The sequence below is a fragment of the Erpetoichthys calabaricus genome, chromosome 2 (assembly GCF_900747795.2).
Source record: "Erpetoichthys calabaricus chromosome 2, fErpCal1.3, whole genome shotgun sequence".
Classification (NCBI taxonomy): domain Eukaryota; kingdom Metazoa; phylum Chordata; class Cladistia; order Polypteriformes; family Polypteridae; genus Erpetoichthys; species Erpetoichthys calabaricus.
The window spans coordinates 152,368,832-152,390,622 of NC_041395.2; the positions used below are offsets into that span (position 1 = coordinate 152,368,832).

At 38.9% G+C, this 21,791-nt stretch overlaps 1 protein-coding gene across 1 annotated transcript in view; it reads right to left on the reverse strand.

Annotated features, from left to right (window-relative positions):
• The window catches only part of pid1 (phosphotyrosine interaction domain containing 1), a 135,006-nt gene extending 116,272 nt beyond the window's left edge, over nt 1-18,734 (reverse strand). Inside the window, exon 1 of the mRNA XM_028794643.2 lies at nt 18,464-18,734. Coding sequence (XP_028650476.1) covers nt 18,464-18,493 — 30 coding nt within the window. The 5' untranslated portion in view covers nt 18,494-18,734. The remainder of the gene's footprint in view (nt 1-18,463) is intronic.
• Nucleotides 18,735-21,791: the final 3,057 nt, after the last annotated feature.

Sequence of the window (21,791 nt, forward strand, 5' to 3'; positions counted from 1 at the left end):
GAGAGACAGGAACGTTATTCAAACACTGCAAACAAACATTTGTCTCTTTTTCAAAAGTTTAAACTGTGCTCCATGACAAGACAGAGATGACATTTCCGTCTCACAATTAAAAGAATGCAAACATATCTTCCTCTTCAAAGGAGTGCGCGTCAGGAGCAGAGACTGTCAGAAAGATAGAGAGGAAAGCAAACAAATCAATAGGGCTGTTTGGCTTTTAAGTATGCGAAGCACCGCGGCACAAAGCTGTTGAAGGCGGCAGCTCACACCCCCTCCGTCAGGAGCAGACAAAGAGAGAGAGAGAGAGAGACACAGAGAAAAACAAACATCAAAAATCAATACGTGCCCTTCGAGCTTTTAAGTATGCGAAGCACCATGCAGCATGTCGCTTCAGGAAGCAGCTGCACAGAAGGTAGCAACGTGAAGATAATCTTTCAGCATTTTTAGACGAGCGTCCCTATCGTCTAGGTGTGCGAACAGCCCCCCTGCATCAGGATCAGAGAAAGTCAGCGCAAGAGAGAGAGAGAAAAGTAAGTTGGGTAGCTTCTCAGCCATCTGCCAATAGCGTCCCTTGTATGAAATCAACTGGGCAAACCAACTGAGGAAGCATGTACCAGAAATTAAAAGACCCATTGTCTGCAGAAATCCGCGAACCAGCAAAAAATCCGCGATATATATTTAAATATGCTTACATATAAAATCCGCGATAAAGTGAATCTGCGAAAGGCGAAGCGCGATATAGTGAGGGATTACTGTACAGTAATCCCTCCTCCGTCGCGGGGGTTGCGTTCCAGACCCCCCCGCGAAAGGTGAAAATCCGCAAAGTAGAAACCATATGTTTATATGGTTATTTTTATATTGTCATGCTTGGGTCACAGATTTGCACAGAATCACGGAAGGTTGTAGAGAGACAGGAACGTTATTCAAACACTGCAAACAAACATTTGTCTCTTTTTCAAAAGTTTAAACTGTGCTCTATGACAAGACAGAGATGACAGTTCCGTCTCACAATTAAAAGAATGCAAACATATCTTCCTCTTCAAAGGAGTGCGTGTCAGAGAGAGAGAGAGAAAAAAGCAGTCAAAAATCAATAGGGCTGTTTGGCTTTTAAGTATGCTAAGCACCGCCGGACAAAGTAGCTGCGAAGAAGGGAGCAAGCATTTTTCAGCATTTTTTAGAGGAGCATCCATATCCTCTAGGCCAGTATGCGAACAGCCCCTCTGCTCACACCCCCTCCGTCAGAGCGAGAGAGAGAGAGAGAGAAAGAGAGAGAGAAAGAGAGAGAGAGAGAGGAAAGCAAACAATCAAAAATCAATACGTGCTGTTTGATCTTTTAAGTATGCGAAGCACCATGCAGGAAGCATATCGCTTGCAAAGCAGCCACATGTAAGCCCAGCAAAGAAGGGAGCACTGTGAAGGTAATCTTTCAGCGTTTTTTGAGGAGCGGCCGTGTCCTCTAGGGGTGCGAACAGCCCCCGTGCTCACAATATATTTGAGGAGTTTTATTTAATACATAATACGCGCTGTGGTTGGGTAGCTTCTCAGCCATCTGCCAATAGCGTCCCTTGTATGAAATCAACTGGACAAACCAACTGAGGAAGCGTGTACCAGAAATTAAAAGATCCATTGTCCGCAGAAATCCGCGAACCAGCAAAAAATCCGCGATATATATTTAAATATGCTTACATATAAAATCCGCGATAGAGTGAAGCCGCGAAAGTCGAAGCGCGATATAGCGAGGTATTACTGTACATACATATATACATATACATTTATACATATATATACATATATACATAGTCATATGAAAAGGTTTGGGAACCCCTCTCAGCCTGCATAATAATTTACTTTCAACAAAAAAGATAGCAGTGGTATGTCTTTCATTTCCTAGGAACATCTGAGTACTGGGGTTTTTTCCAAACAAAGATTTTTACTGAAACAGTCTTTAGTTGTATGAAATTAAATCAAATGTGAAAAACTGGCTCTGCAAAAATTTGGGTACCCTTGTAATTTTATATATATATATATAGTAGAACCTCTGGTCACGAACGTTTCCAAACATATACAAATCAGGTTACAATCAAAAAGTTGGTCAAAATGTTTGCATCTGTTCACGACCACACGCTCTGGTGGCGAACAAAAACACTGGCGGCCAGTTTCCCTTCTGGTTCATACGCGCCGTGGTCCTGGATCACAAGGAGGAGCGGACGACAGAGGAACTCACAATAAAAGTCGTCATGGAAAAATGGAACGAGTGCCAGGATTTTTTCGAGAACAACCACCTTGACAAAGCGGTCGCGAACAGAGTGATAAACATGATGAACGACTATGTCGTCTCGCATTTCCGAAAAGTTTTAATGTGCAGGAAAAGGCAAGTCACATTAGACCACTATTTCATGAAGTCTGGTCCACCAACTAAATGGCTAAAAACACCAGAAACCCATGAAATAGAAGAAATCACAAGAGAGAAAACACCTGAAGGAGAATGTCCCTCCATCGCTAAGCCAGACTCTCCCTCAAAACTGTAACCTCTCCACCCAGCTTCCTCCTCACTTCCTTCACGCCAGAACTCGATTCATGCAAGGTTAGTTTTTGTATAAATTAAGGATTTTTCAAACTTTAATTTTTTCCCTGTGCTTAAAACTCATAAAAAAAAGTGTTTACAGTGAGCGGTTCTAAGGGTCTAACACAAACTCTTGCAATGTTTGTTTTCTCTGTTGTTCAAGGTTTTCTCATTGTTATTCAATATTTTTACATTAGTTTACTATTACACTGTGCATTTTATGGTATAATTAACTACTTTTGTGCTTAAAAATCTTAAAAAAAAAATGTACATACAGTTCATACGATCTGGAACGGATTAATCGTGTTTACTTACAATTTTATGGGGAAATTATGTTTGGGTCATGACCAAATCATTTTGTAATGAATTATGGTCATGACTAGAGGTACCACTGTATATATTATATATACAGTGATCCCTCGCTATATCGCGCTTCGCCTTTCGCGGCTTCACTCTATTGCGGATTTTATTTGTAAGCATATTTAAATATATATCGCGGATTTTTTGCTGGTTCGTGGATTTTTGAGGACAATGGGTCTTTTAATTTCTGGTACATGCTTCCTCAGTTGGTTTGCCCAGTTGATTTCATACAAGGGACGCTATTGGCAGATGGCTGAGAAGCTACCCAACTTACTTTCTCTCTCTCTCTCTTGCGCTGACGTAGGGGGGTGTGAGCAGGGGGGCTGTTCGCACACCTAGACGATAGGGACGCTCGTCTAAAAATGCTGAAAGATTATCTTCACGTTGCTACCTTCTGTGTGCAGCTGCTTCCTGAAGCGACATGCTGCACTGTGCTTCGCATACTTAAAAGCTCAAAGGGCACGTATTGATTTTTGACTTTGTTTTTCTCTGTCTCTCTCTCTCTCCCTGCTCCTGACGGAGGGGGTGTGAGCTGCCGCCTTCAACAGCTTTGTACCGGCGGTGCTTCCCGGGTCCTCCATGTGTGGAGTTTGCATGTTCTTCCCGTGTCTGCGTGGGTTTCCTCCAGGTGCTCCTATTTCCTCCCATAGTCTAAAGACATGCAGGTTAGGTGTATTGGTGATCGTAAATTGTCCCTAGTGTGTGCTTGGTGTGTGTGTGTGTGTGTCCTGCGGTGGGCTGACGACCTGCCCAGGGTTTGTTCCTGCCTTGCACCCAGTGCTGGCTGGGATTGGCGGCAGCAGACCCCCGCGACCCTGTGTTAGGATATAGCAGGTTGGAAAATGACTGACTGACATAACATGACATTATCATACACAAATAATGTCAATAATATTAAATATTTGCACACAGCATTTATATACAAGTAAACAATATTTTTGTGCATGCACTTGTATGTGACCGGAGCATAATAGGTGAGCTTGTCCATTAAAAATATTACCCAGAGAAATGTGGGCTTCAACCTCACTAGTGATTTATTTTGTTTTGTGTTTTTATTTTAGGTTTAGGTTTTTACTTTTGTTATTTAACTTTGTATTTTTATAAAAAAAAAAAAACTAAACCCAGGGTATCTTTCTGCATTCATTTACCACATTTTTCCTCTACATATCTGTTACTGCATATTTTATGTTGTTTTGGAGAAAATAGAGAAGTTTTGCTACTTTGGTTATATGTTGGGAGTAAATGGAGATGAGGACACATCAGTGATAACAAGGGTGAGAAGCGTGTGGTAGAAATTCTGGAACCTGTGCCCTATTCTATCTCCTAAAACAGCCTCTCCGGCATTGGAGAGAAAATGTTACAAAGCTGTCTAAGGAGTAATGTATTTAAAGGGAGTGAGAGGAGGCCAGTAAGGTGACAAAACAAAAGCATGTGGGACAAAATAACACCAACACCAACAATAATAATAGTAACACCATTTCTAATATCCACATTTAAAAATTGTACACCTTACTCACACACTTTCTATAAAGTTCACAATCATTGCCTCTTTTATGTACCCACTTCTGACAACATGTGAACTAGATTGAGTTTCTCCAAACAATGAACTAGCTGATTCTGTTCTCTTACACCAACATTGACAACACTGGAAATGAGTGGTTTCAGATGTGGATATCATATACAGCACACTTAGATCTATACCAATGAATCAGACTTTTTGGCAAAAACAATCTTAAAATGTTTGAGGAATACAGTGAAACATTTCTACAAAATCATAACAGAGATAACTGACCAGCTCAAGGCCACTTATTAAATTAGCAGTAGAATCTGAATCCACAGATCTGAGCATTCAAAGCTATAACTTCGCTATCAAACACTAGACAAGCTAACTTCATATAGGAGTCTGTAAAAAACAACTAAAGACAAGCAGACTAACAATGTTCCATTGTGATATACTCTCTAGATATTTAGTAGAGAGTATCACAAAATAGTTCAAGTCCCTACTTTTTTCTCATTGTTTGTTGTTATTTGTTGTACATGAAGCAAGAAAAAAAAACAAAAAAACCCCACATACCATCATTCCATCTCAACTTATAATAGTGTGTAGACCTGTCCAATGGTCATTTTTACTCAAATTTGTATTTTGTTGTATTTCATTTGTAGATGTAAACTTCATTCTCCTGTTTTTAAAAGCTGTTCCTGTTTTCAGAAATTTCATAGACTGTTTAGCTTACAGCATTACCATACAACTTAACAACAGCATCCTGCAACAATTTGCACATAGCAGTCTGCCAGGAAAAAGAGTGTAATTAAGAACACTGGATGTCTGCACTGGCTTACCACTAGCCATAAGCACTGTAAATCCAAAAATATTGAAATTGAATTTAAGGGTAGTAAATCAGAACCCTTTCATTTAGACGGATATTTTTAATTTGACCCACTGAAAACTTGCAAACTGCCAGTGCAAAAATTAAAACAGTGTGAACCTAGTGATAAACATTTCTTGACACCACGACCATCTCTGAGTGTGGGTATCTGGAGAAGGACTTTTTCGTCATCTGCTTTAGAACAAAAACTTATCTTATCAGGCAGGTAACAAATGAGAAAAAAATGAAGGCATCTTAAGCTGTGCAGCTTTTCTAAATTTTACTTGAAAATATAACCATATGAATTATCTTCCTCTTTTATTTTGAAATTAGATTACATTCAAAGCCTATTGTCTTCTGGCCTTGGGTTATATGCCCTATTACTAGAAAATACTGTTTAAGAACAAATCTATTAAAAATGACTAAATATAAAAAAAAAAAAATTGTCCAGCCATCATTATAAATCCAGCTTAAAGGATGGATTTGCTATTTTTTTCCCAACCATGGTGTACATTCATCTACCCTGTATTCTTAAGTGAGGAATTATTTAAAAAAAATTATATATATATATATATAATCTATATATATATAAAATTCTTTTCACGTTTGAAATGGAAATTACGTATGACCACGCAATATGGAAATTATGTATGAAACGGAAATTACGTATGACCACAGAACATATTATAATACAGGAACTAATCACTTCGTTTATGGACGCCATTTTTATATCATCTTTACGAATTGTTATTATTTGTGTGAGAGTTATTTTACTGATATTGAAAAGAAGTAAACACAAACACGCCGCTCTATCCCATAGAAGTGCACCCCGCGTCGCCCTCTCCCAGCTTTCATCTCTGGACTACAGCACTGAGCCGTCTGCCGCCAGGCGCGTTCTGACAGAGAAGTTTTATTTATTCCTCCATGTGACTGTCGCGGAAACTGCCACATTGTAACTTCTTTTTAGTTGGCAGTACTTGATAGTAGAAGAGATGTGGAAAACAAGCTTTTTAACAGCACCGAGCTGTAAACAATGTGAACACGAGACCACCTTCACTGGCGAGGGGTCGTGAGAACAAAGTGGACGCTGGGGGGCACGGAATGTCAGGCTGCTCTGCCGGGTCGAGAGCTTCGCAGTTTCGGGCAGCCCTCTCTTCTCGCACTGTTTGTGACATTTCAAGTGCCCCGTCGGCTCTTGGGAGAGTAGAAATCTTTGCGAATGAGTGTAATCGGCGCCATCGAAGCAGGACTCTGTTTGTAAATTGCCCTGCAGGACTACTTTCTGTCCCTTAAGGTGAGTTTGGGTCACTAAAACCCCTCAACATTCAAGGTTACTTTTGTGATCAATTATTTTAAAAAGATGGAGAGTTTACATCTAAGAAGATGTACAAACCTCTTCATGTAAACTGTTGGACTTGGGAATTGTTTGGACCTTCTGCCCGTTAAGCACGGAAGGGCAGCGTCCACATTTATCAGAATTATTTTTCTCTTAAATCACAAGCACATAGTGCAAGGTTATCAGGCAGAAATTTGCACGATCACATAGAAAATGTAATTTCTATACCACAACAGTCGTGAAGCGCCTTTCACAAGGAATCTACTGTACTACCAAGAGATGATCCAAATACATTTTAGCTGCTGTTAGTACTACTTACCTGTTGTGTTATACCGCCTTTAAAATGTAGTTTACCCGAAACCACTCCAGTAGTGTTCAGTGTATCTTTACTTCTTAAATGTTAATGTTTTACTGTTTAATAACTTATAGACTACATTTTATTTGTTTCCCTTGCACTCAGTGAGCGAAGCCACTGGGCAATCAGCTAGTTTATATATATAATTTGGGAGAATATATATACAGTCTCTCTCTTTAGCTTACAATGACAGTCTATGGGACACCTCAGAAAGTGTGAAGCAAAAATAACTTACTGTATAAATTAACTTTGAAGAAGCAAAGGTTTTGATTCCATATAACACCCTTTCTGTGTTATAAAGGTATATTTATGGCAACAAAACAAACCTGGAAGTAATGTTTGATCAGATTCTTGGCATAAGCTTCTGATTATTTGTTCACAGCAAACAGCATTGATAGTCTTCACGTAAACAATAAATAGCCAGTCTAACAAAACCCAAGTTACAAATCAGAACTATGCATTTTGAACAATATGAAAAAAAGCCTGTGCCTGTAGCGGCTCAGAACAATGTTGTCTTCCAACTACAATGGCTCAAAGTACATGTACCTAGGATGTGAAAATATAATTAAAAACATACTGCACAGCTTAAATCAGATGTAAATATTCTAACTGAAGACCTTAAGAAATCTCCAATATGGATATTTACATTTCACACCATCACTTGGAGCTTTGAGGTTTCAGAATCAATCAATGTGCTGTGGCAGCTTTTAAGATCAAAAAATTTACTGTAAAAAAAGCTGTTAATTTGACATTTCCATCTTTGATATCTTCTTCCAGCTCAGTTCTGGAAAATGCAAAAGTATTTCCAGAACTTCATGATTGATGATATCTGTAAATTCATCCCAATCACAACACAAAAAACAGCACTGTGTAATAAACCATGCTCATCTGAGGACACATCTATGTTTTCCAATAGTGGTAACAATAAGCTCCATTTTCTGCAACAAAGGCATTTGCTCTTGGTAGACATTATTTTATCTTTTCCACAGGTTTAACATTAGCCAGTTCCACGGCTCATGGACTTAAGTTTCAGCCACAAGACTAAAGACTTCCTATTGTCAGTAATATCACTGATTTAAAATGAGGGGTTAATTGTATAGGTGTTTACAAAAACTAAAATCACTGAACAAAAATATAGCTTGAGTGCTCAAAATTCTATCAAAGTACAGCTGAAACTGCCCCACTCACATATTTATCCAATAAAAACATGGTTATTGATGTTAAATGTTGCTGCTGAGGAAGACAGGAAAGAAACTGAATAGCTGGACATTTGTAAAAATGGAAGAAAATATATTGATGCAAAAACTCTATATCTTCTTTTCCAATATCCATGCAATCTCTTGACGCTTCAATACACTGCAACATTCTTGCCTTCAAAGTGGACATCTTTAGTAAATTTTAAGGCTTTTGTCTCATGTTTACTGTGGTGCCCCATAGATCAAAATTATAAGCGGCTGTGGGAGACACCATTTTTTCCCCAAATGCTTTACTTTAGAGCACAAGTTCTAGAGGCAAAAGAGTTTATTGCCATGATTGTGACAAATAAATTTGACAACTTTTTCCAGGCCACATAAAAATGGTATATGCAATATAAATAATCTTTACTTTTACCACCCAAATGTTTTATAATGTATTGTAGTTGCATCTACAATGTTTTCCTTCAAAAACAAATTCCCTAGTATGTCAAATGATCTTCCCACCAAAAGAAATGCGATGTGTAAAAGCACACTTATACATTTTTATATTGCATTTCCGCTTTGCTGCAAGGGTCTGAATTTTTGAACATGCAGCCCTGTGCAAGTCAACTGATCTTGAAGTAAACAAGAAAAAATGGTCTCATTCGGGGAACAGTTGCATGAAGTGATTTATACCTCTACAATCCAACATTAAAAGCACTCAGAAATGGCCAAATGTACACAAATTCATGGTGAGGAATCACCCGGATTCTGGGCAAAGATGAAAATATGTGCAGACAGAAATTAAAATATCTGCAAGAGTGGTAAGTTTTTTCTTTGCCTTTGCACAAAGGAAACTGCTGGGTTATTCAGTAAACACGTAGTATCACACACTTACTGTATATGGTTGTTCTATAAACTGACCAGGGTACGCACGCTCTGTTCACATCCATGTCTACAGTGGTTTGCACCCAACTATAAATGGGCCTTAAATGACTAACAGTTTGCTTAGGCATCCTTTCGAAAAGTGGGATGAAGACCAAATGCAGTTTGATTCTTGATTATTTGTAATCTACATTACACTTAAATCGAAGAGGAGACACACAGTTCTTTGCAGGAATTCAAAATCATATTTACTATAGGTGAGCATAATGCATGGAACTGTGCAGCACTGTTGGGTGGATTATTCCTTTAATATATTTTGCTGATACTTCACAAATTAGGAAGGAATCGTTGACTCATGACTATACTCACTTTAGTTATATTTTAAGTAAGCATAACTTAAAATGTTCAATTGTTGCTTTAGACTAATCCTAATATCATTGCAATTACTGACTAGAACTGCAAGTTCTCAAGCTATGACATACAGTGAGCAGCTCTTATACATGAAGGAAACACACGCACAAATTACCAGGAAAAAGTTACCCATAAAAAAAAAAAAAAAAAAAACACAGCAGATGATCTTGTTTCTCTCTGCTCAACTTTGTCTCAATTCTACTGCTCCGCTCAGCTTCATCTCACAGTGCATCTGCTGAAAGAGTTCACTCCCATCTCACCCACTTCACCTTGTTCTCCTCTTCTTCAGCGTCTACAGCCCACCCATGCCAAATCAAAGTCTTCCTCTTCTTATCTGGGGTCCAAGGTAACCCCACTCTCTCACTCCCCAGATATGAGCCTGTCCAAAATCCATACCTCAAAACCAAGGGATTTTTTCAAAAAAAGATCATCTTAAGAGATGATTGTCATATTTTTCAACCACTCCACTTCCCAATGAGTAATTTGCACAGTGTCTGTCTCTCTGTCTCTCTCACTCAGGTCTAATCCTCCAACATTACAATATTTTTAATTTTGTAAACATTTTTATCCTACCATCATTTTTATAATGTTTATAGAAACTGTCTTTTTAATGCAGATTAATACACAATGATGAACAAAGATGAATGCTAGCAATTATTAATAAAAAATAAACTTATATAACATTATATTTTAGCATTTACTAATATTAATCAATAAAGGAAAGTTTTTGTTTCAGACAGAATTGTTAACTAACAGGGGCCTTCATTCTTCCTTTAAAAATAAATACAGGAACGGGGGAACCTAAAGGGTATAGCCAAGAAGCAGATTCAGCCTCCACATTGACTTTGAGTTATTTTGCTCTTTTTTGATCTGAAGTAGTATGTAAATTGTGAATGCTTCTTATGATCTGAATTCACATGTATACTGTTCACTGTAAAAAATTTTAATATGAAAACTATGGAAATTTTAACTTTTCAGTTTTTTATTTGATATCAAACCACACTACTATCCGTACATACAAAAAAATAATTCATTACAAACATATACCAAAACCTACACAAAAACGATCAGCATTACTTGTTAAAATCCCAAAATACAATATTAGGGACAAGGATTTAAGAAACATCACCTTTAGTTGTAAGTGCCTATAAACATACCGTGGTATTTCAAAATACAGTATTCAATTCCTAGAGGGGAAAAAAGGTTGAGATTCACTGGCCTAGAGATATTAGACCACAGCTGATGACATATTTGTCAGTAGTTTACTATAGTGAACGCACTCACTTTGATTTTGATAGGTCTACTATTATCCTAAATCATGCTGTGTTACTACTCTTAGAAGTAACGAGGTCCAAGATTGTGCTCTGCTTTGCAGCATTGAGTTTATATTAGTTGGAGGCCCTGACCAGATGCTATAATACTTTGGGGGGCCTTTGATCAAAAACATTTGGGAGCCCCTGCAATCAACTACTTATATTTAAACAAATGATACGCCAAACATTACACTGTAAACTACAAAAGTGTATTTAGAACAAAGAATTTATAGCTACTTTTTTTTCTTAGTTTCAGAAGTTTCACTTAGATGTTTTATAGTCACACTTTTTAGGTACACTTATTTAAAAACTACATGAGATAATTTAAGGATAATCTTTAAAAATCTGGCTTAATTTTTTAAGAACATCGGTCTTGGCAGGGCTGCTGCTGCCCCCCACCCATTTTGGAAACCTCTAGTTTACTGCAATCTATTTGGAATTGGATTATTTTGAATCGGATGGAATCACAAATCAAGAATTGAACTGAACTGACAAGTCATGATCGATTAACAGCTCTAAATGTCTTACAGTATTTTTATAAAGAGGAGAGATGGCATTATACAGCGTAAGTCAAAATTATGTTAACATTTGAATGGCGGAAACAATGTATTCACAAAACATACTTCATATGTGCAAGATCATTTACAGGAATGTCTCAACCTGTTCACCATCGTGATCAACACATGTACCATATGTGGCACATAAATGGTCCACAAAAATTGTTTTCAAGTATATATGTAGTAGTACCATTAGTGTTAACAAAACAATTAATGTTACTGTTTAAGAAAATAGACAAGGTACAGCTTCTGTTGTTTTTTTAAATCCATAACTGAAGAAAGCCTACCACATGGTGTGGTCAAAAAAGACCAGTACGAAGCTGAAAAGGCAAGGAATGTAGAATGGTAACATGTCATATCTCAGAAAATGAAAATCAGATCTCTGCTCACCACCCTTTGGTGCAAACATAAAGAAGAACAGCCATGTTCACTCCAGGAAAACAACAAAAAAAATTGCCTGATTAAGGTTGAAACTACCACTGTGACCACAGATACACAATGTTTCCACATGTGTGTGAGGTAAGCTGTACAGCCATACCAAACAAAATAATCACAAAAGTGCAGATTGACTTACCCATATACATTTGAATAAGCCAGGCTTGCTAGAAATCATTTGCATAGAAGCTTCAATATTTTCAGTTTACTTAACATAATTAATGTTGTTGCTACCTCACTCTAAACATTAATCTATAATGGAGTTAGAGCTGCGCTGCCTCAGCATGTTTGTGCAAAGGAAAAAATGCTTAAAGGTTATTAACCTGAGATTACACACCTGATGAAGGCTATACAGCCAAAACAGTTGTTTTTATCCTTCTTTCCTTTTCAGCATGGAAATAACCTTTAACTTTTTTTTTCTTATTAATCCACAATGCTGTATAACTATCTATCAAATGCCTGTTTAGTTTCAAAACACATGTATATTACACTTTCATAAGCAAAGTACTTTTATTCACTTTTCTAACCAATGTAGTACTTTACTGGCAGATTACTCCTGTGTTTATATAAATAATAGCAAAGTATTAGTTAACCCCAATTTCCAACAATAAATAAAAATTAGGGCTGTCAAATGAATTTTTAATTGCAATTAATCACATGTACCAGGATTAATCAAGATTAATCACGTTTAACGAAGTAGTTCGGCAATGTCCGGTAGTCCCCAGTGAATGCTGTATAACTGCTGTATAACTTCTTAGCTGCTCAAACTATAAAGGCATATGCCTTTCATATAAATACTTAATATGCAACACAACTGTTTCAAGTGAAGGTAATGTGTAAGAACTGTCAAACCTCGCTGAATGACATGTCTCAGCCCAATATCGTTAACTAAATTTAGGGGTTTGCAGACTGATTCAATCTATTTACAATGCATCATTGTATATCAATGGACTATAGTCTGCCACAGATTTTGCTGCCCAACATTAAGAGTTTTCAACAGTGCCATCATGCATATTTTGCTCTTATGCGAGAAGCCAAGGATATCATACTCCAGTGATATTTACATTTGCCTACACTAAGTTTACAAGTATGGACAATCTTGTTCTTTGAACCATTTAAGAGAGTGTTTGAAATCAGAAGCAAATATCATAAATGTCATTCTCTTCAGCCACTATTAACAGAATTGTTTAGATAAGGGGTTTACAAACTTTAAATAAGACACCCCAAAATGTTGTACCATTTGGTCAGGGGCCCCACTAACATAAATCCAACACAATGAAGTGGAGCATGGTCTTGGAGGATTATCGATAAGTAGTTAACACTGCCGGATTTTGTGTAACAGTACAAATGTTCATCAAAGCAAATGCTTAACTACAGCAGACTAAATGTCACATGGTATCTCCAGGTCAGGGGTTTTCTGTCTTTTTTCTTGGCATAGCACTTCCAGGAACTAAAATTTTTTAAAGTATCTTCATTTTCTTTCAGTGCTAAATAGTTAAGTACTGAACTCTAACTAGGCACAACTAAAATAAGATGTCTTAACTCACACCCCTGCTCATAATATTGCATTTAATGATTTTAACAATTGATTGCAGAGATTCATTGTGTAGTTGTGTATATCTTTTAGTTTTTCCTATGTACATCAAACACTTTCTAATTCTTTTTTAACATAATACCAGTAGCATGGTTTCATAAGGCATAAAAATTTGAAAGTCTAAAATTTAAATATTTCCAATTTAAAAAAGTATACAGTTATACATGGGCGACACAGTGGCGCAGTGGTAGCACTGCTGCCTTGCAGTAAGGAGACCTGGGTTCGCTTCCCGGGTCCTCCCTGTGTAGAGTTTGCATGTTCTCCCCGTGTCTGCGTGGGTTTCCTCTCACAATCCAAAGACATGCAGGTTAGGTGCGTTGGCGATCCTAAATTGTCCCTAGTGTGTGCTTGGTGTGTGTGCGTGTGTGTGTGTGTGTGTGCCCGGCAGTGTCTGGGGATTTGTTCCTGCCGTGCTACCTGTGCTGGCTGGGATTGGCTCCAGCAGACCCCCATGACCCTGTGTTAGGATATAGCGGGTTGGAGGATGACTGACTGACTGACAGTTATACATGAAAACACATCAAAAAAAGGCAGAAAAGTAACTCAAGTTACATATAACTCCAGGTCAAAAAAAAGGAAAATAACACAAAGCCATTTGTGAAGGTTGCGTATCTTTATTTTTATAGGCTCATTATTATTAAATGTGGGGCAGAGGGGTCCTTTCATCGGATTGGCTGGCCCAGCTGTGAAATGGCCAAATGGGGGGCGGCAGCTTGATGGCTGAGGTCTCCAGGACTCTAAACAAATCCAAATCATATTATGTGATATCATCTACTTTTAAATTCTGGTCCGTACTTGTAAATTTTTATTTTTATACTGCAGTGAGAATTTGTTCTGTTCTGTGTATTGTATTGATCCCCTTCTTTTTGACACCCACTGCACACCCAACCTACCTGGAAAAGGGTCTCTTTTTGAACTGCCTTTCCCAAGGTTTCTTCCATATTTTCCCCACAAGGGTTTTTTTGGAATTTTTTCCTTGTCTTCTTAGAGAGTCAAGGCTGGGGGGCTGTCAAGAGGCAGGGCCTGTTAAAGCCCATTGCAGCACTTCTTGTGTGATTTTGGGCTATGCAAAAATAAATTGTATTGTATTATATCTACTGTATGTCAGGATACAGTTTCAATACCTATAAGCACAGTTCTGCTACTACCTTCAGCCAATTCCTGTATTTATTTTTAAAGGGAGGATGAAGTTTACAAAAAACTGACAACTCGGTCCAAAAGATTATCTTTCTGCTTTTGACTAATATTTATAATACTAAAATGTTATGAAATCTTAGATACAGGTAAAGTATTTTATTATTAATAGTTGTTAAAATTCATCTTCATTGTACATTCTGCCAATTTCTAAAACGGTTCTAAAAATGATGGCACAACCACTGAGATTAAAAATCTTATAATACTGCAAACCAGTCCTGCAAGAGAAAAACAGAGAGAAGCACAAACCCTTTGCAGCCTGCACGTGTAGGAGAGCAGGGAGTGGAGAGGTTGAGAAAGAGAGAACTCACCTGACACTCACTTTCACAGAAATCTATTGGTCTTTGTGTGAGTTGTGGAAACAAAAGGGAGCCTTGACCTTGGGGCCAATGTTAGCTTTGAAAGACTTAAGTTTGGAAAGATGGAAGCTGGAGCACCAAAGGATCTAGCCCACAAATAAGGTTTATGCTCAGCCACTACAATATGTGCTCTTTTAAGTCCCAGTCTTTAAACTTTTTTTTTTGTTCCTTCACGTATCACCTGACAGCTGTTTGTATACTATGCTGTTCTTGTGTATAACTACATCAGTATATGATTACTTTTATGCAGTAACTGAAAAACATCTCCAGTTACCTGTATGTTTATTTTAAAACTAGGCAATTTAAAGACAATCTTTAAAGTCAGAATTGATGTTTTTAATAATGCCAACCTTGCTAAAGCTGCATCCTTCAGTTTGAAAACCACTGGCTTACATTGCAAGAGGTGTTGATTAATGTGATTAAGAAAAAGGTAAATAACTTGAAAATTAATCACGTGTTAATGCATCAATGTTGACAGCCCTTATAAAGCATAAAATTATTGGTGTAACAACTACTGTATGACATAAACGGTTGTCTCTGGTTACCTCTTCTGCCAAGTACTTTCTTTAAAAAGAGTATAGTACACTAAAATCCGGAGAAGCATGGTTGCACAGTGATTAGGAATGAACTTAATGGTCAGCATCCAGGACTTGTAATGCTGACCTTGGCACTGCCAATGTGGGGGTCTGGGAGAGTCAATGTAAAAATCTCAGTTTACTCATTTGACTTAATCAATATGCCAGATATCCAGTTGCATTCTCGCAACATCCCAGACACATGTATTTTTGCTTAAAAAAAATTGTTAAATAAACCATTTCCAGAAAACTCTATCATTTACAGTTGGGTAGCACAATCAAACAAGAATGATCTTGTGAAATGAAGTCCCACCTCCTCCCCTATTCACTGGTCAGGATTCCTCCTCAGTACTAGCTATTCATTGGTTACCAGGGCACTTCACATCATATCAAACGTGTAGAGCAAGGTTATGACTGGAGGAAGGCGGCCTCTTTTATATTCACCCGGATGTGCTCTATGTGCCCTCTGACGATCTTCCGGCAGCACTTCCTGGTGTGGCGGAAGTGCTGCATGAGCACCCGGAAGCACTCCGGGTGTCCCTGGTATTCCTTCTGGCAGCCATTCCAGGTGTGGCAGAAGTACTGACATCCAGGGCTCCTCAATCCTCTGGGCGCCCCCTGGTGGTGGCTACGGGCCCCTGTAGGGTTGAGCTTCCATGCTCAGTTCCCGTGGCCCCCATACAGACCAGGGCAGCTGCCCTCTCGTGGCCCAGGGGAGGTATAATCCCTCTCCCGGTCCTTCCAGGCATCCCGGCTGGGCATAAGCCCCCAGCCAACCGACACACTGGATACCTGACATATGGTTTATGTGACATGAATAAATTCAGATTTTATTCATGAAAAATTTTGAAATTGTTTGCCATTTGTTCACCATGAAACCAAATAGAAGCCTATTGTATCAGGAACTCTGTTATCTCCTTTCTCAATAAAAACATGAAATAAACATTTTTTACTACAAACAACAAAAGGTAAGTAAAATTTTAAAATGTATAATTTTTCAGTGGAGTATTCCTGTAACCTGCGTTAGAGTTTTCAATCATATCTTGGACAGAAACATATGTTACTGTCAAGGTATACTTATTTCTGCCCTGAAACATTGACAGTGTCATGGCCCAATTATTAACTTATGGTAGCTATCTAGTTTACTTCAACATTCAGACTTTCAATTCTGCCAAGAGTTGTCAGTAAGATTGTGCAAGTTCATTTGGCAATATTTAGCCCACCATCTGGACAGCATTTAGGGATAAGGTCTGAATAGCCAGTATTAAGGCATGGATAACCCAAGGACTTCTGAGATCTTAATAAATGTCAGAAAAAATTGTTTCCCTACAAAAGTAACAAAACTGTATTTTTAGTAACAAAACTTTTATACTTAGTATAGGAGTGCTTAAAATGAAACAAAATGGAATGCATTACACAAGGAGAGAACTGTAATGAAAAGCCTAACATCTTGTAAACAGATGTGGCAGAAAGTTTCACACAACACGCTGAACTAGCCTGAACTAGCTTAATTGAAAACGTTATAGGCATTTATTATGTAACACACACACGCACAAACGCATATCTACTGTATTACAACAGATACACCACAAATACTGTACATATTACATGTATACACCCTGAACATATCTGGATATCACTGTTTACTATGCACATGGAAATGCTCTATGTTGGAGTATTACATTAAAATAATACTTTTTAATTTAATTGTTTTTTTCTTAATATTAATTTAACTTTTTTTAGCTGAACACTATATCAAGGCACTATATATGAAAATTAATATATCTTACTGATACATATTCACTTTTAAAAATGAGAGAGAAAATGTTATTACCAGCACTATGCATATAGTGTAAATACACCATCTCTCAGTCATATATATATATATATATATATATATATATATAGACACATACACAGACATACACACGCACACACACACACACTCAACCAATTTCAGAGATTGTCTGTGATCACAGTGTGCTATTACAACATTGGCAGCAATGAATGGAAAGCAAAATCCTTCCCTATGTGTTCATCAACGATGGGCACACACATCCATCCATAAATACCCACTGGCACTGCAGGAAACCAAACGAAAACACAAAGAGAACATTGAGACATTACATATAGCAAAAAATCTATAGCTGATGCAGCAAAGCAACATAAGGACAAGACTAGCAGCAGCTACACAGTAGGCACAGTTTAACTGTATATTTAATAAATATATTGTATATAGAAAAATGCTCTCGATTCAATTTAGTAAAAGAAAGCAAATACATGCATGGTGTGTACACTGTGTATATACTGTACATGCAGTGTGCGGTCAACATACTGGTGATGAGTTAGTACCTTAAATATGGTATATCGATATCATAAGACACACAAACGGATATCTAGACTGACATACCTCAATCTTCATTTGCTCTCATACTGTGTATACGTGTACAATATGTAATATCTATAAATATATACATACGCACAAAGACTATGTGGTCCTCTAACAAACATTTTATACACAGTCATGAGTATTACCACTCTTACGTTAAGCTTTAAAGTATGCTATTTAAAATGTTCACATCAAAGCCTAGTTTTAAAAGTACGTTATACATCAATCGGGCGTGCAAAGGATATTTTTATGCATCTATTGATATACTCCACGTACTCATATTTAAGACAGCATACTGCGCACGTACCAGGTAGGATGCATGTTATAAGCCTGAAAAACGGCCTTTATTACACTCTGTTTGCATGGCCAACAGAGGACAAAAGTGATTTTAATCAATACCGCCTTCTTGTGCCTATGTGATGCTTGCAGTGACACGGACCGAAGTAACTGAACTGAATGCATTCGCGATGGCAACAGCAAAAGCTAGAAATGCACAAGAACAAACAGCCAAAGCGCATCTCCGCGCTGTCGCTCGCAGTTATTATAGAGTGGCGTGCCTCTTGTACACCTGGAAAGAGACGGGAAGCCCCGGGTCCTACCTGCAATCGCTCGCTGGCGGGCTGCCACATGTTAAAGCTGGTTCAGATCCTTAGGCTGCGGGTTGCGTTGCTGCTCCGGGTTGCTTTGCAGAAGGGCCGCGCACATCTGTCCTCAGACAGACTCTCTTTTTCTGCAACACGCTTCTCTGAGCTTTAGACAACCGTTGAATTCCATTGGAAAGCAAGAGCCGAGCTCCGCCCGCAGAAGACAAGATGAGAAAAACAGAGAGGCTGGGCTGTGTCTGCGGCAACTGCCAATGAGAGCCCGTAGAGGGCGGCAGCAAGACCGTCCGCCTCGCGCCTGTGTGTGCGTGCGTGCCGGTGTGTGTGTTTGTCTGTCTGTCTGTTTGTGTGTGTGTGTGTGCGCGCGCGCGTGCTCGCACATATGTCCTCCCGCCTTTTCCTCCTCTTAAAGACGCTGGTGCGTCTGGTCCTCAGATGAGTGAGACTATGAGAGCACTGTGCCAGAGGGAGGTAGGGTTTTCCAGGTCGCCGAATGAAACTGAGCTGTTACAGTTGCATTACACCAGAGGTTCCCAACTGAGGATAGATTAACCCCCCCAGAGTAAATTTCGCCTACTCAGGGGATTATTTGTTTTAAAACGGCCGTAGTCGCGAAAATGTCGACGAGTTCCCAAAGATGGCAAAAGCCTTGCTCTTTCACCAATTGTGCCAAGACTATCCAAAATCGTAGGTGAAAAGCAAGAACAAGCGTCTCACTGAATGATGTGTTCTCATCAGTTCAGTGTGTTGCATTCTGTTATATGGTATCTGCTCATCATTAGTTGTTATAGCATTATTATGTGTTATTGTTAATTAAACTTACAATAAAAATGTTAAAAACAGTATCAGTAACATTTCCCGTTTGTCGATCGTTTTCGTATGGTAGAAGCATTAGCTCAATTAACATTTATTTGCTTACCAGACACTTTTATCCAAAGCGATTTTCAAAAAGAGGTAAACATAATCAAGTAACATTAGGCTAGGGCCTGTTTGTTCAGCAAGTGTAGTAGTGCAGGTGTAGCGGCTTTAGAATGGCTGCTGGTGATTTGGAAGAAGACAGACACAGCAATACCCAAATTCTGCCGTTTATTCTACAAAAGCGTCATCCACTTTTTTCTACAAGACAAGCAGTAAAGGGCACAGTCAGCACATGTAACGTCAGGCGCTCTCTGTCTCCTGTAGCAAGCCAAACAAAATACCAATGAGGTTGGATCTCCGCTAAACCAAACACTTTTAAAATCCACTTCTGCCGACCAAAAGTGACAACAGACCCTCAAAACACATCAACAACCACGTGGTGTGATGTTTCCACTCAGTTTCAGACAGAAAAACACTCATTTAAAACTTGTCAGCTTATACAAGAGACGGAGAGCATTGAGAAGCACCTTACCTGCAAAAGCGTCCTCCATCTTTTGCCAGGAGCCTGCTGTACGTCACATGTGCGTCCTATGGGTGTTACATTAATTAAAGCCCCCCCCCTGCTACAACAGACAAATAAGAACTATATACAACAGATACAATGATACATTCACATTAAACAAAATTCACAATATATAAAACAGAAGAATTTCAGTATAAAAAAATATAGTTTTGAGAATGTTCACAATAAAACAAACTAACTCAGCCACATACTCCCCCCTGAACTTCTCAAAACACTGAGGGTCAGGTAATGGCAGAGTTCTAAATAACAGTAACATAACATAACATGTCATTATTTTCTCACAGTACATCACAGTACTCTTATGTGCGACAAAACCGTCTCCCAACCAAAAGGGAAAGTGTCAAAAGGAAGCTGGCCAGACTTCCAATGTTCACTTGCGTAAGAAGGTGCCTTATACACAATCTCATCCTAATGAATAAATGACTGTTACTCCAACATTGAACTTAATTAACAGAATTATACATATTATACACATTGCTAATTAACTTTGAACTATTCCAATAGGATAACTGACGGTTGTTCACAAAAATAAAGTTTTGGCTAACCCACTAACACCACCACTAGCTTGTTTGTTTCTCTGTGTCATGTTCTGAATCAATCTGTTAACTGGTTTTACTATCCTTCCTACTCTTGTTCTGATGTGCCCTACTGTGTTACTTGGTGCTCTATCGTGTATCAAAGTGATCTCAGACATTGATCCTCTGGCTACTTGGTCCTCAGGATGACTGTGGTTCAGTTCTGGCACTTCTGCACCATGCATACTATCCGTTTCACTGTTGTTGGCCCTATTTGTCTCAACCCCAACACTGTGACTCACAGCACATGGTCCAGCATGACTACTTACACCATTACTGTCTGCTTGGGAGTTGTCAGCCTCTGGCACAGCATTGTCAGGGGATACTTCATGAGGTTCAGATGATGCACATTCTCTTTCTGGAGGAACCCCTGAAGGGGTTGTCTCTGCTACCCAACTGGCAGTACGCTCTATAGGGTCAACTTCTGATCCAGTCACAGAGGCAGTTCTCTCCACATCACACTGGTCCCAACTTGGTTCAGAGCCACTATCAAAGGAAGGCTCCACTTCCTGTTCGATTACCACTGGCAAGAAGCTAGCTTGCAAGATCAAGTTCCTATGAACAATCTTCTCCTGTCCATTAATGGTGTTTTTGATGTGGTATGTATGGCACTTTGAATCTTTAGAGACCACAGTGTACAGTGTAGAGTCCCATCTGTCAGCCAACTTCCTGTGACCACGTTCACCTCTGTTTGCCAAGAGAACTCGATCTCCTTCCTCAATGTCTGCACCTTTTGTCTTCATGTTGTACAAGTCTGCCTGGCGCCGCTGGCTGGAATCAGTGTTGACTTGGGCCAAGATGAGAGCTTCCTTGAGGTCATCCCTCATTCTCCTGACATAGCTATCATAGTCAATGATATCACTGTTCCTCTCCACATTGTGGAACATAACATCCACCGGCAGTCTAGGGACCCGCCCATACATCAGGTAGAAGGGAGCATACCCAGTTGACTCATGAGCTGTACAGTTATATGCGAAAGTCAATGTCTGCAGCATTTGCGGCCATTTAATCTTATCCCTGGGCGGTAAGGCTCTGATCATGTTCCCTAAGGTTCTGTTGAACCTCTCAGTGTGGCCATTCCCCATTGGGTGATAAGGTGTTGTTCTGGACTTTTTCACACCTGCAATCTGTAACAGCTCCTGGATCAGTTGGCTCTCGAAACTCGCCCCTTGGTCTGAATGGATCCTCTGGGGGAATCCATAGACACAAAAATATCTATCCCAGAGCTGGCGCGCAACTTGTTTTGCTGACTGGTCTGAGCAGCAGAAAGCATGGGCCATCTTGGTGAAGTGGTCTGTCACCACCAATA